The 12701-nt window shown below is 34.0% G+C and overlaps 1 protein-coding gene across 4 annotated transcripts in view; it reads left to right on the forward strand.

Annotated features, from left to right (window-relative positions):
* The window catches only part of LRR (capping protein regulator and myosin 1 linker 1 leucine rich repeat protein), a 236230-nt gene that overhangs the window by 40581 nt on the left and 182948 nt on the right, over positions 1–12701 (forward strand). For all 4 annotated transcript variants that reach the window (XM_089096290.1, XM_089096291.1, XM_089096292.1 and 1 more), the window contains exons 8-10: positions 6159–6323; positions 8417–8511; positions 12397–12584. In XM_089096290.1, the coding sequence (XP_088952416.1) occupies positions 6159–6323; positions 8417–8511; positions 12397–12584 (448 nt within the window). The remainder of the gene's footprint in view (positions 1–6158; positions 6324–8416; positions 8512–12396; positions 12585–12701) is intronic.

Below are 12701 nucleotides of genomic sequence, written 5' to 3' on the forward strand. Positions count from 1 at the left end.
CTTCCGCAGAAGTCTCTCAACTACATATGCAGTGCAGCACCTATGTGATTTTGTGAAACAGTGTCTTTATAGTGGAAAAATACATCTCACTTTTTTTTTATAGATTTTGAAATGGCATTTGATACGGTTGATTTTAGTATTTTATTAAATAGATTAATGCTTTTAGGGGTTAAAGGGGCTTGTTTAAATGGTTTGATTCTTTTTTAAAGGGGAGGTCAATAAAGGTTGTAATTGATAGTGTAATTTCTAGTCCATATCTTGTGAATTGTGGTGTTCCGCATGGTTCTGTGCTAGGTTCAGTTTTATATTTGGTTTATGTAGATACTATGAGATTTTACCTTCGTGATTGTGTCTTACGTCTTTCGCAGATGACACTGCTATTTCTTTTCGTCATGTTTCTGTGGATGAATTCATTAAATAAAGTAAATATGGTATTAAATGATTTAAGTGTGTTTACGTCTTTAAGTATGTTGGTGGTTAATGTAAAAAAGACAAATTTTATGGTATTTTCTGGTAATTCTCTAGAGCAGCTTAATTTAAAGAGGTATCTAGGTTTTTACCTAGACTACAATATATCATGGAAACGTCACAGGGATCTTGTGGTATCAAAAGTTGCAAGAGGCCTTGGAATTATACGTCGACTGAAGCACTTCGTACCAGGTCGGGTGATGTTGCTGCTTTATCATGCGATTATTAGCCCCTATATATCGTACAGCTATGTGTTATGGGCTAGCAATTTTTTGGGTAATTTTAGGCGTGTACATGTATTACAGAATAAGGCAGTCCGTTTGATAGGGGGGTATGTTAAAGAAATTAATAATACAGTATCATATTTTAGAAAATTAAAGGTGATGGATGTGGAACAAGTCCGTGACTACTAGGCTGCGGTTTTTACTTACCAGTGTATTTATGAAGTGTGTCCATCAGTGTTTTTAGATTTTTTTTTCGACAAAAAATGATTTGCATGATTCTTATAAAAAGGATGCGAACAACCTGGTAACAGAGCATAAGAGTCGAAGTCGAGCAGGAATTCACATAAAAAATCTGGGCCAGGGGGTATGGAATTCCCTCTCAGGTAGTGTTAAGTTGGCTGAACACCAGCATTTGTTTAAAAAAAAAGGATAAAGAATTTTGTTAGGAGGGTGAGGAGCAATGATTAAGAGATTTATGAATTTCTCATTTCTTTTGTTATTATCTAGAGTTATAATGAAAGAAAGGTTGAGGTGGCTAGGGCACGTTGTGCGGATGAAGGATGACAGATTGCCGAAGATGGTTCTTTTCGGCCAACCGTCTAGGGCTAAACGGAAAGTAGGTCGTCCTCGTCTGGGGTGGGATGACGTCATAAAGAAAGATTTAAAGGAAATGGTAACTTCATGGGCGGGCGTAAAAAGGGAGGCTTTTAATAGATTGGGATGGAGGAGGAGCGTGCGTAGCTGTGTTGGCCTCAGGTGGCTTGGTGCTGCGGTGAGTTGTTAGTAGTAGTAGTAGTAGTAGTAGTAGTAGTTTTTTTTAACTCCTTTTTTTCTTTTCCCCCCCTTTTTTTATGTGTTTTATGAGAATGTCCATTAGTACGTATTAAAAGAAATTTAATATTTATTTAAAATTTTTAAAAGTTATTTTCTAAGTAAGTTGAAATAGTTTGTGGTAACCGCCCAGTGCCATTGCATTTATGTCTTCCCATGGGCGGTAACCTATTGATCATGTTTAACTAGGTCATTTTGAAATAAATGGATCTAATCTAATACATAAGTGTATTTCATGTGAAAAAAAAGTGATTTTCCGTGTTGTTCAAGCCAGGGGACAGTAAGTTTCATGTATAGTTTTTTTGCCATGACGATTCAAATGGTGTACTTTTTATTTCAGTCCGAATTGGTTTCAAAATAATTAAACTCTGGGTTATTATTGGCTGAGCTTCGTCTTTTACTAGGTTGCAGCTACGGATTCAACCATGATAAACGTGGTTGTTCTGGTTTGTCTCAAGTCATTTCCAGTTTTATGATAGGTTAACAATTTAACCAATAAATAAGTAAAAAAAAAAAAAAAAAAAAAAAAAAACCATCAAACCACACATACGTTTCAGTAAGGACCACAATAAATGTTTGAGCTAATTTAAAGTTTTGTAACGCAATATTTTTAATATCTTTATAATTTTCAAATTATTCTCATGAATATAGTTAAGCTAACAAATGTTTATGGCTAAACTGTTGATAGATAAAGAAAAAGAAAGATAGAAAAGTCCAAGGGGAAAAAAAATCTATCATGGAGCTAGGCTTTTGAAGAGCATTCAACAAATAAGATGTAGGGCCAGACGTATAAGGGGGGGGGGAATGGGGCTTTGGGAGTCTTACTTATTCTGTAACTAATTTACTGTTCTATTGCGGTTTTGATTCTAGCTTTCACGGTACGAGTATTGTGTAACTATGATACTGTAAACACAAAGAAATAGAGTTTACTTACAAAATGTTGTGACTCAGTATTTTTTTTTTTTTACTTTTTACGGGCTTGTAATTTCATACAAAAGAACCAATCAGATGCGTTTTCTGCTGAGAAGCCAGATTGTTAAAACAAGATTAAGAATTATCAAACGAACAAAGAAGTTTGCTAAACTGAACTGTCGGATTGCAAGCTGTGGAAAAACAAAGCTTATAAACCTGACCCACGGCTGGGCAAATCAACAGTCCAAATCCACAATACCTTCGGTGATGCAGTGCCTCCTCCATAGCCCCCTGGGAGACGATCACGTCCCTTAGTAAGAACTACAATAAGCCATAATTTATATTCAAGATTTATCATTAGGAAAAGGAAGAATATTTGATTCCAAGTATGTACGAAAAGGCTAAGGGTGTTAAGGTGAAACTTCGGGGAATATTGAGGGGCATGTTAATTTAAATCTAAAGACACTATGTGCATCCTGTTTTTCAAAAAGGAGTATCACAAGGACAGTTGAGGATATTAAGTTAAAAAGTGGTTAAGGGGCAACCAGTCCCCCTCCCATTCCCTTTTTATCTGCTCTCCCTCCCAGCATATCTGATCAGAATTTTTGAATAACCATCTTTTTCAGAATAACTGACAAAGTCAAGTAACTATGCCACCGGGGGTGACTTAACCTCCACAACCCCTGTGGCAAGGGCTCTAAGTTATATAAGTTGCCTATTGTTTATATACAAGGTTGGTTATTGGGAAAAGGTGGCATGTTTGATCCTGAGTCTCTAAAAAGGCTAAAAGTATTAAGGTAAAACTTTTAGCAAATGTCGAGGGAGTGCCAAACAAATTCAAGGCACACTATATGCAGGAAGGTTTTCGAAAGGACAACAGCAACATCTATGGAACTGCTAAGGGTGTTGGGTTGAAACTTTAAAGGCATGTTGAAAAAGGAACGATGGGCAGCCGCCCCAACCCCGCTTGCTCTTTTAGATTCTCTCCGTAACACTGATCTTAAAAAGAATTTTTATTTGAAATAGTCACAACGTCTAATAGCTAAGCCTCTGGGGATACCATGCCCCCGCAGCCACTGGAGCAAGGAAAGTAAATTATGCACTTTGATCAATTTTTAAATGCATAATTTATCATTAGGAAAGGGGGGAATGTTTGATCCTAGATGTGTTCAAAAAGGCTAAGGGTATTGAGGTAAAATTTCTGGAAATGTTGAAGGGTTTCTTGGGCTAAATTAAAAGAAACTATATGTATCCAATTTATCTGCGACATCTTAGGAACAGGTAAGGGTATTAATTCCAAAACTTTCAGGGCCACTGCTACAGTGGTGCTATTGTGGCTACAAATGAGACTGGTTGTGACTGCAACTGTGACTACTTCCAACTGCGACAACTTGCAACTATGACAGTGACTGCTGGCAACTGTTTCTGCATCTATTTGTGACTACTTTCAGGAATGTTGAACTTCGAAACTTAAATGTTGAAAAAAAAAATCATTTTGATGTTTTGATTGCCTACTTTGATGAAACCTTGATGTTGAAATGGGGAATATTGAAAAAATAAGAGCGAATAGTAAAATAGTAAATGAATAATTTTTTCTTATTTAGACTTCTTTAATTAGCTTTACGATATTATTGGCCTATGCCAGATGACGCTGGTTGTTTTTTTCTTCGAAGCGTGTTGGGGCTCTGCCCCTTTTTTCTTTTCATATAAATGACCGGTTTCTTTTTTGCTTAGGTTTTCTTATAGTATAATCTGAAAGTACAAGCTAAATTCTCGTTGCTAAGGCAGTCGTTTCACAATAAGTAAAATTTTGGTTAAAATTTATTTCTGTCCGGCTCATCCTTGTCATGGAAAAATAATGTAATGCCAAAAAGCCAGCTGATTTAATTCATTTATTTGGTTCGTGCCATTCTTGGGTCCACCCCAACGCAAGTTTTCCTTTTATGAAAACAGTGATTTTGTTTTTAGTCCGCTTTCAGACCTCAGAGTTCGTTTATAGACTTAAGAGCCTATGTTTCTGTGTTAATTTTGTGAGTTTTGTCGGAGTCGAGATTGGGAAATAAAAGTGAGTCATTCTCTACAACTGTCCGAGACTTGTCCCCGAACCCTTGCGGGGTAGAAAAACAGTTTTTCAGAATTACCATCATTACAATAACGACAGGGGGTTCTGTTTCCCATCCAAAGAGGTAGTTAGGGAGATATTATTGGTGAAACTGATCGTGGCACCTTGGGTTTAATAGTTTGGCCCTTACCTCCTCCAAAGGTAGGCTAGTACACTTTTCAAACCCCGCCGGCTGTAATATCAGTGCGGGAAGAAATTGTAAAAACCTTGAAACTGCTTGACTACGATACCTATTCTCTAACGTAAGCCAGTAGTGGCATCGACTCGACTCTGCCACATATGTTGGCACCTCAAGGTTATTCTGGTGACGGAGATTTTCCAATTAGAAATGGTCAGTTTTCCGTATTCTTTCGTGTAGCCTACAGCCTAGGTATATATACAGTTATGAAAGTTTGTTTCAGAAATGGAACATATTACAGTGCCACAAAGGGACAGTGGTTAGGGTACATAACTATTGATTAGTTTCGTAATAGCGTCATTCACTACTGGACATTCAATCAGATCAGATCAAAATGAAATATTTTAAAGGAAGATTGATTTTGATTAGTGAATAATGGTAGCTGGGAAATGCTGTAATATTTTTCTTCATTAAAGTTTACTTGTAAGTTTGCTAATTGAGTCATGTGTAGAAAACAGCAAAAAATAGGTCTCCTATATTCCCACTGCAATGTATTACCAGCCATCGCTAAGAATTCTTCATTGCGCATGCTCGAAGAAGGAGCAAAAAACGAATGTACGAGACATGGAGTGTCCCAAAAATTTTTAGTGAAAAAGGTAGGAACGCTCATTACTGATACCTTTTCTGTGGCGTAGCCTTGAAATCAAAGAACAAAAAGTTGTGTTTAACCATTAAATTGTGAAATCCTAAATAGTAAAATTCGTAACTGGTGAATGGTCTAGCCGTGCAACTTTGCCATTTCAATCCCACTGATTTGCCTCTTCTGTGCACCTACTCTGTCTCTGCTGAGTTTGTCACTTTCAAGTTTCTGGATGTAAGAAACAGCAAGCTGAACTGAAGAGTGCAGCCTCTGTAGGAATTCAGTAAGTCATAGGAATAATGAATGATTAAACTACAGATCAGGTAAAAAAAGGGAAAAAACTCGTAACCTACTACTAATTTTTGCAATCTTATTAAATAAACACTAGTTATAATGTAAATTCAGAAATAATAAATATAATCTGGCTGCGTACTGACGATCAAGGGTGCCAATTTACCAAACTGTAGAATTTTTTTTTCTATTTTTTTGAAAAGAAGAAACTAAAAAGGTATTTTTTAAATTCTGGAGGGAAGGGGTAAATCTGTAATTTTTTTATTTTATTTGTAAAACAAAATACCAAAAATTATAAAGAAAAAGAATTTATTTTAAAGAAAAAGAATCTGATGACGCTAGGATAAGCAGTGTACTGATTTTTTAATCAGGGGAAAAACTCCCAGCTTCTCAGTCAAAATAAAAAGAATGAAAAAAGGGGGAAAGAACAGATGGCATTGCAGTTTAGCAGAGAGGTGTGACTTACGTGTTGGAGAGGTTGTGAATTTTTAGTCTTGTAGGTTTATTGTATTTCTATCTGGATATTCTATATTCCTTTTTTTCACTTTGTAGAGATCTTGTGCCAATCATTGCTGCTTTGGAGCATAACCGCCATTTTAGGAGTTTCCGTGTTGGTACAATGAAGTTGTCTCATGAAGCTGTTGAGAAACTGCTCTATGTTGTTAAAAGATCCAATTTTCTTGAGGAGCTTCATTTAGAAAACGGAGGATTTAAAATGTAAGTTTTGTTTAATTCGATCTTTTATTTAATTCGATTTTTTTACGGGTATTGTGGTTACTAATCAGGCATAAATCCTTCCAGAAAATTGAAGGATATATGATTATTTAATTCGATCTTACGGGTATTATGGTTACCAAGCAAATATAAATTCTTCCAGAAAGGTGAAGGAAATAGGGTTATTTAATTCGATCTTCTATTTTTGCTTAATTTGATCTTTTACGGGTATTGTGGTTACTAAGCAGGTATAAATCCTTCCAGAAAGGCGAAGGTAATGTGATTATTTGATAGATTTTTAATTTTTGTTTAATTCGATCTTTTACAGGTATTTTGATTACTAAACAGGCATAAATCCTTCCAGAAAATTTAAGGAAATATGATTATTTAATTCGATGTTTTATTTTTGTTTAATTCGATCTTTTACGGGTGTTGTGGTTACTAGGCAAATATAAATTCTTCCAGAAAGGTGAAGAAAATATGGTTATTTAATTCGATCTTTGATTTTTGTTTAATTCGATCTTTTACGGGTGTTGTGTTTACTAAGCAAATATAAATTCTTCCAGAAAGGTGAAGAAAATATGGTTATTTAATTCGATCTTCTATTTTTGTTTAATTCGATCTTTTACGGGTTTTGTGGTTACTAAGCAGGTATAAATCCTTCCGGAAAGGTGAAGGAAATAGGGTTATTTAATTCGATCTTCTATTTTTGTTTAATTTGATCTTTTACGGGTATTGTGGTGTCAACTGCGTTGGAGTGTAACTACTGATGTTGTGAGTAATTGAGGCTAAAACCTGGGTAATTTTCAGTAATTGAGTAATTGAGGTATGCCATCTTTATTGAAGGGAGGAGTTAATATTGAACAGAAGCTAAACCTGGGTAATTTTCAGTCTTATTCCAATATAAGGACCCCAAAGCTCACTTTAACTGGAGAACACCAATATTAAAGATGGACTAAATGCATCCAACTGACACACAGACAGACTCTATCTATTTCCTAAATGTTTGGGAAAGGTATCCATATACACATATCAAATGTTTATCTTATTGCAACAACGCAGCTTGGACTCCGTAGAATCAAAGCACTCAAGAATGTCATGATTTTTTAGGGCAGGGTTGTCAACCATATTACTGATTAACCATTTAGATACGAACCATAGCCAAAACGGATCAACCAGTTGACCACGCAGGCAACTCTTCTAGGATTGATAGTTTGACTGAAAAAACTAAATTAATAGATTCGAAAACGTTCTTGAGAAATTTAGAATTAGCAGTTTTACCCTAGTTTCATTACAGCTGAAAATGCTGCTTTGCTGATGCATTTCTTACGGAATAGATGGACAATTCTCACTTTTTTAAACTGAAAACCGCGCAAAGATTGATAATTTGTCTTAACAGCCTTGGTTCTATTAATTGTAAATAATCATCGTATTTGCCTGCATGTAAATAATATGCAATAAATAAATGCGCTAATTACTGATAATTACCGGGACGCTATAACATTAAAATAGAAGCTGAAATTGAAATCTGTCCTTCTGGCACTTGACGAACCCGTGGGGATGATTTGAATAATATAGAAAACCAAGTCTTTTTGGAAGATCTTTTGCTTGTTTGAGACAAAATTGACGGGACATCAGAATAAGTTAATTATAGAAAAAGTTCTCTGTGGAATATGCTTTTTTCAATATTAAGAATATTTAGGATGTGTAGTTTTTGCCGTAATACCTTAAATTAGTTATTTTTTTCCCAAGACCACACTGCCTATCTATGACGAACAAATAAACGTTCAAATGGGGATAAGCCTATTTATTAGACAGAGAAAACAGATGCAGAAGTCTGGATATTTTGATCATATGTACAGCGATCGTTATCAGCAGAAATAGCAATGCTGATGGCGATCGCTGTACATGTGATCTAAATATCCAGACTTCTGTATCTCTTTTTACTGTCTTATAAATTGACCTCATTTAAACGTTTATTTGTTCGTTAGGATATGTAGATATTAGGAAAATATGTTTCTTGTATAATTCTTTTCTATGGTAGTGAAGGACTCTAAATAAGGCTTTATTAAAAATTTTAAAAACTATATTTCCAGGGATTTTGCTCATAAATTATCTCTGTCCATCATTGCAAATCAACAATGCATTTTACACACTCTGGACCTATCGATGAATCCTATAGAAGATAAAGGTAAGACCTGAGATTGTAATTTACATAAACTCATTGTTAGTGTCCTATCTGGCCATACGAACAAAAATTCAGTGTATGAAATATGAGGAAAGTTTAGGGAGACGAACTTTTTTTCTTTGAACTCTTGAAGTCTGTGTAAACCCCCAAATATTCAGACTAAATGCAAAGAGAGCATGAGACTTGGCGTGACCCTGTTACAACCCTCTGAATTTCAAGAAAATTGGATCCTAGTTCGTAAATAAAGGATAAATAGTAAATTAACGTAAATAAATAAGTTAAATAGTAAATTAACGACGAAGACTCTTTGCCTTTCCATGGTCTCCGAACCATGGAAGCTGACCAAGGCCGTACCCAGAAATGCTCTTTTGACTACCCCCCCCCCCCGAAATGCTCTTTTGACTCGTAAAAACGCAGCCAAAATGGATATAAACAAATTTCGTATGCCTTTTTTGAGTTTTTTTTAAGACCCCCCCCCCCCAAAAAAAAAAATCTTTTAGTAAAACCCCCTCCAAAAAATTCCTGGGTACGGCCTTGAAGCTGACCCATCCTTGGTCTTTGATGCTGTCAGTGATTTATGGAAGGGGTTGATATGTTCTGTATTTGTTTGTGTGTAGTTGTTTCTTTTTTTTATGCACCGTCTTTTTTTTTGTATGAAGGGTCTTCAAATAAATAATAATGATAATATACAAATAACAGAAGGTAGAACAACAAGGAATTGTTTAAGACAGCGAAATCTAGACGAAACAAATTGAATATTTGGCTCTTACGTAATATTTGGCTCTTGCAAAAAAACAACAACAGATAAACTTACAATTAAATATGTGAAAAGCAAAACCAACAATAAAACAGTCTCAATATCAAAACTTAAAGTAAGTTCATCTACATTTTATAGATTAATTGCAAAAATATCGCTTAAAAAGGTCATTATCTGCTGTCGGTGAACAATCTCGGTAGTCACTGCAGCACTCATATCATTATCAATTGATGATTAAGAATGAAGACAGAACTGAACTTGCTAGTAAATTTTTGATGCAGGTTCATTGAAATTAGCTTTTGTTTATCATATAATATGTTAGATCATTTTTAATTAAATTTGTGAATAATCTATTAGGTGTGTTAGGTGTGTGTGTCATATAATTTTTTAATTAAATTAAATTAGATCAAGTTAAATTAAGTTTTTCATTTAAGTTAGATTAAATTAACTTAAGTTAAAATTTTTAATTAAATTAAATAATTTTTAATTAAATTTGTGAATAATGTGTTAAATCTGTATTTAAACTACATCTCTGTTTAAATTAAAAAAATTTATTTTTTATTATTTAACTTTATTATAACAATAATATTAACTTTAGTGTTATTATTATTTTTATTATTTAATTTTAGTTTTGTTTCTACTGCCTCTCGAACAATTTGTTCGATATGCAAATCATTATTAATGAGGGCGGTAGAAGTTACCTTCCTTATGTACTAAACGTTACTACAAAATTAAAAAATAATGTTTTTACACAAAATAATGTGTATGTTGTTTTTAAAAGTAATTTTAAAACATCATGAATTTCCTTAACTCTGATAAATATAAGACCCCAGTTACTCGTGAAAGGGGGGTGTATTAAATAACATGTGACTGCAGTAATTATTATGTTGGTAGAACTCACTAAAATCTATAAAGACGGTTTCATCAACACAAGGATAGTATAACAAGTAAGTAAGTAAGTTTATATACCAATAAATACAGATTTGAAAATACGATACTCTTATTACCCCTCGAAAGGCTCCATGGCCAGGGATACAAGGGGGATACAACAACAACAAAATCAATATAAGCAACAACTAAAAAAACAACAACTATACGCTGGCAAAACAATAGATTCACCTAAGAAAAATTATTTTTGGCTTATATAACGATAAGTTGATTTATAATCGACGTCTATTTAAGAAATAGTAGTTTATAAATGCACGCTCTGAAAGTTCCGAAAATTTATCCATTCTACATAACTAATTTTGCCATCCAATATCAAATCGAACATCAATATCAAATTGAAGCAACGCATTTTATGAAAGTTAGATGCCTATTATTTGCTTCAATGAATACCAAATGAATACCAAAATCAACGGTAAATTACGCATAAAAATAACAAATTCTTCAATATACTCTCCTACGTAAGACTCTATGGCCAGGAAAAAACAGAGGAGAAACAAAACTAAAAAAGCAAAACAAGAAAAAACAAATACATTAATCCAACATTTTTAAAATTATAAATTCGCATCATCAAACCAAACAATACCCCCTCCCCCCACCAAAAACAAAATCAATCCAAGGTAGGCAAGGGAGTAATACATGAATCCATCCACACAAATAAATTACAGAACCAATCCAGAGACATAAACTCATCGGAGAACTCATAAAGGAATCAAATCCTATTAGTATTTGTAGTTCTTTTGATTTGGCTCTTAACATCCATATTTTCGAAACCCTAGTCATTCAATACATTTTCAAGACACAAAGACATACTTTTAACGACATGTTTTGAAAAATTAGCAGAAATGCCCGCTTGACACATTATGCACAAATCTAATTAAAAATGATCCAGCATATTATATGACAAAATCAGTAGCTAATTCCAGTAAACCTAGTATCAAATACACAATTCCAGTAAACCCAGTAGCTAATTCCAATATCAAAAACACATACCTAGCTGGTATTAAAAAGCAAGACTCACTTTAAAAACTTGTTCATGATTTGTTTTTTATTTGAATTAATTGCCTTTTTTGTCAGTCCTAGCTGAGCTTGCTTTAAGTCATAATATTTTGACAGTTTTATTGTTGGTTTTATTTCCAATTTTCACAGATCTTAATCTAAGTTTAATTGTATATTTATTTATTGATTCTGCGGAAGACGACTCAGAAATTAAACATTGACTTAAATCAAAACATTTTCTGTAAGTCGTTTGTGTATTTGGGTCTATAATAAAAACTTCCCCAGCTCAAACTGAGTTACGTCCATTGAGCCGTGACCACAGATAATTCATGTTTAAAGAGGAGATACATAATTACTACATAATACATACATAGATACATAAATGGAGATACATAATGGAGATACATAGATACACAATTACTTAATTACAATAGATACATAGATACACAATTACATAATGGACAACATAGATACATAATTACTAGCGGAAAAACTCAGTTTTCATTTCACATCAAATAGGTCGTCCTTTTATTTTTATCTCCATTCGTTTTAATTTAATATCCACGGAGTTTGTGTCAAGAAATATGTTTGTGTTTGTATATTTCAATCTTTCTCATTGGAATTACTATTTTACGTTTCAAACCACGTTATGTTTCGTAACTCTCAGACTCAGGGAAAAAACGGTGAGGAGTAGAGCCTGTTACCCTCCATTCATTTTTGAGTCACAAAAATGGGCTGCAGACCTCCTAATTTCTGTTTTAAAGTGTCCTTACCCAGCAATATACGGTCGTTGGTTCGGTTTGAACAGGCTTCGTTTTTGGAAAATTTAGGAAAATTTGGTCGATGTTTTTGGAAAATTTAGGAAGAAGGAGAGCATTTAGGAAGTAGGAGAGTATTTCAGTCTTGCTCCCAAGATCCAACTTAAAATTGTCACAATGTGCATACCTTTCTCCTTCAGTTTACTAATTATACCTTGGGCCTAGAATATATCAGGGTCCTAATTTCTTTTAATTAAAAAGAGTAAAGTCCTTGAGAACCTAGAATTGTTGGAGGTCCAAAAATACTTGTGGTTAGCTTAGTCCTGATGTAAGTTTTATTCAATTTCCTTCTCGTCGAGTGTAAGAGTAATGTAAAAATCGAAGAAGAAAACCGATAATTCATAAATCTTGCCTTTTTTTTATATATAGGTGTCGCCCACTTAAGTAATGCCTTTGGGAAGCAATCAACAGGACTCAAATCATTAGTTCTTTCTCATTGTGGTATAACAGGAAAGGGATTGGATAAGCTGGCTCATTCCTTTTCGCTAAATAAAAGGCTTAAAGATACCCTAACACAACTTGATCTCAGCGGCAATGTCCTCAAGGATGACATAAGTGTAAGTGAATTTTCATTTCTTAAATGGCAGGTCTCTTGTAAAAAATGAACTATAATGGATTGTAGCTGTCAGACAAGGCTAGCTTGTATAAAACATTAGAAAAAAACTGCATGGCTT

This window comes from Artemia sp. Qi Xiang Cuo, chromosome 11 (genome assembly GCF_049724085.1).
Source record: "Artemia sp. Qi Xiang Cuo chromosome 11, ASM4972408v1, whole genome shotgun sequence".
Lineage (NCBI taxonomy): Eukaryota > Metazoa > Arthropoda > Branchiopoda > Anostraca > Artemiidae > Artemia > Artemia sp. Qi Xiang Cuo.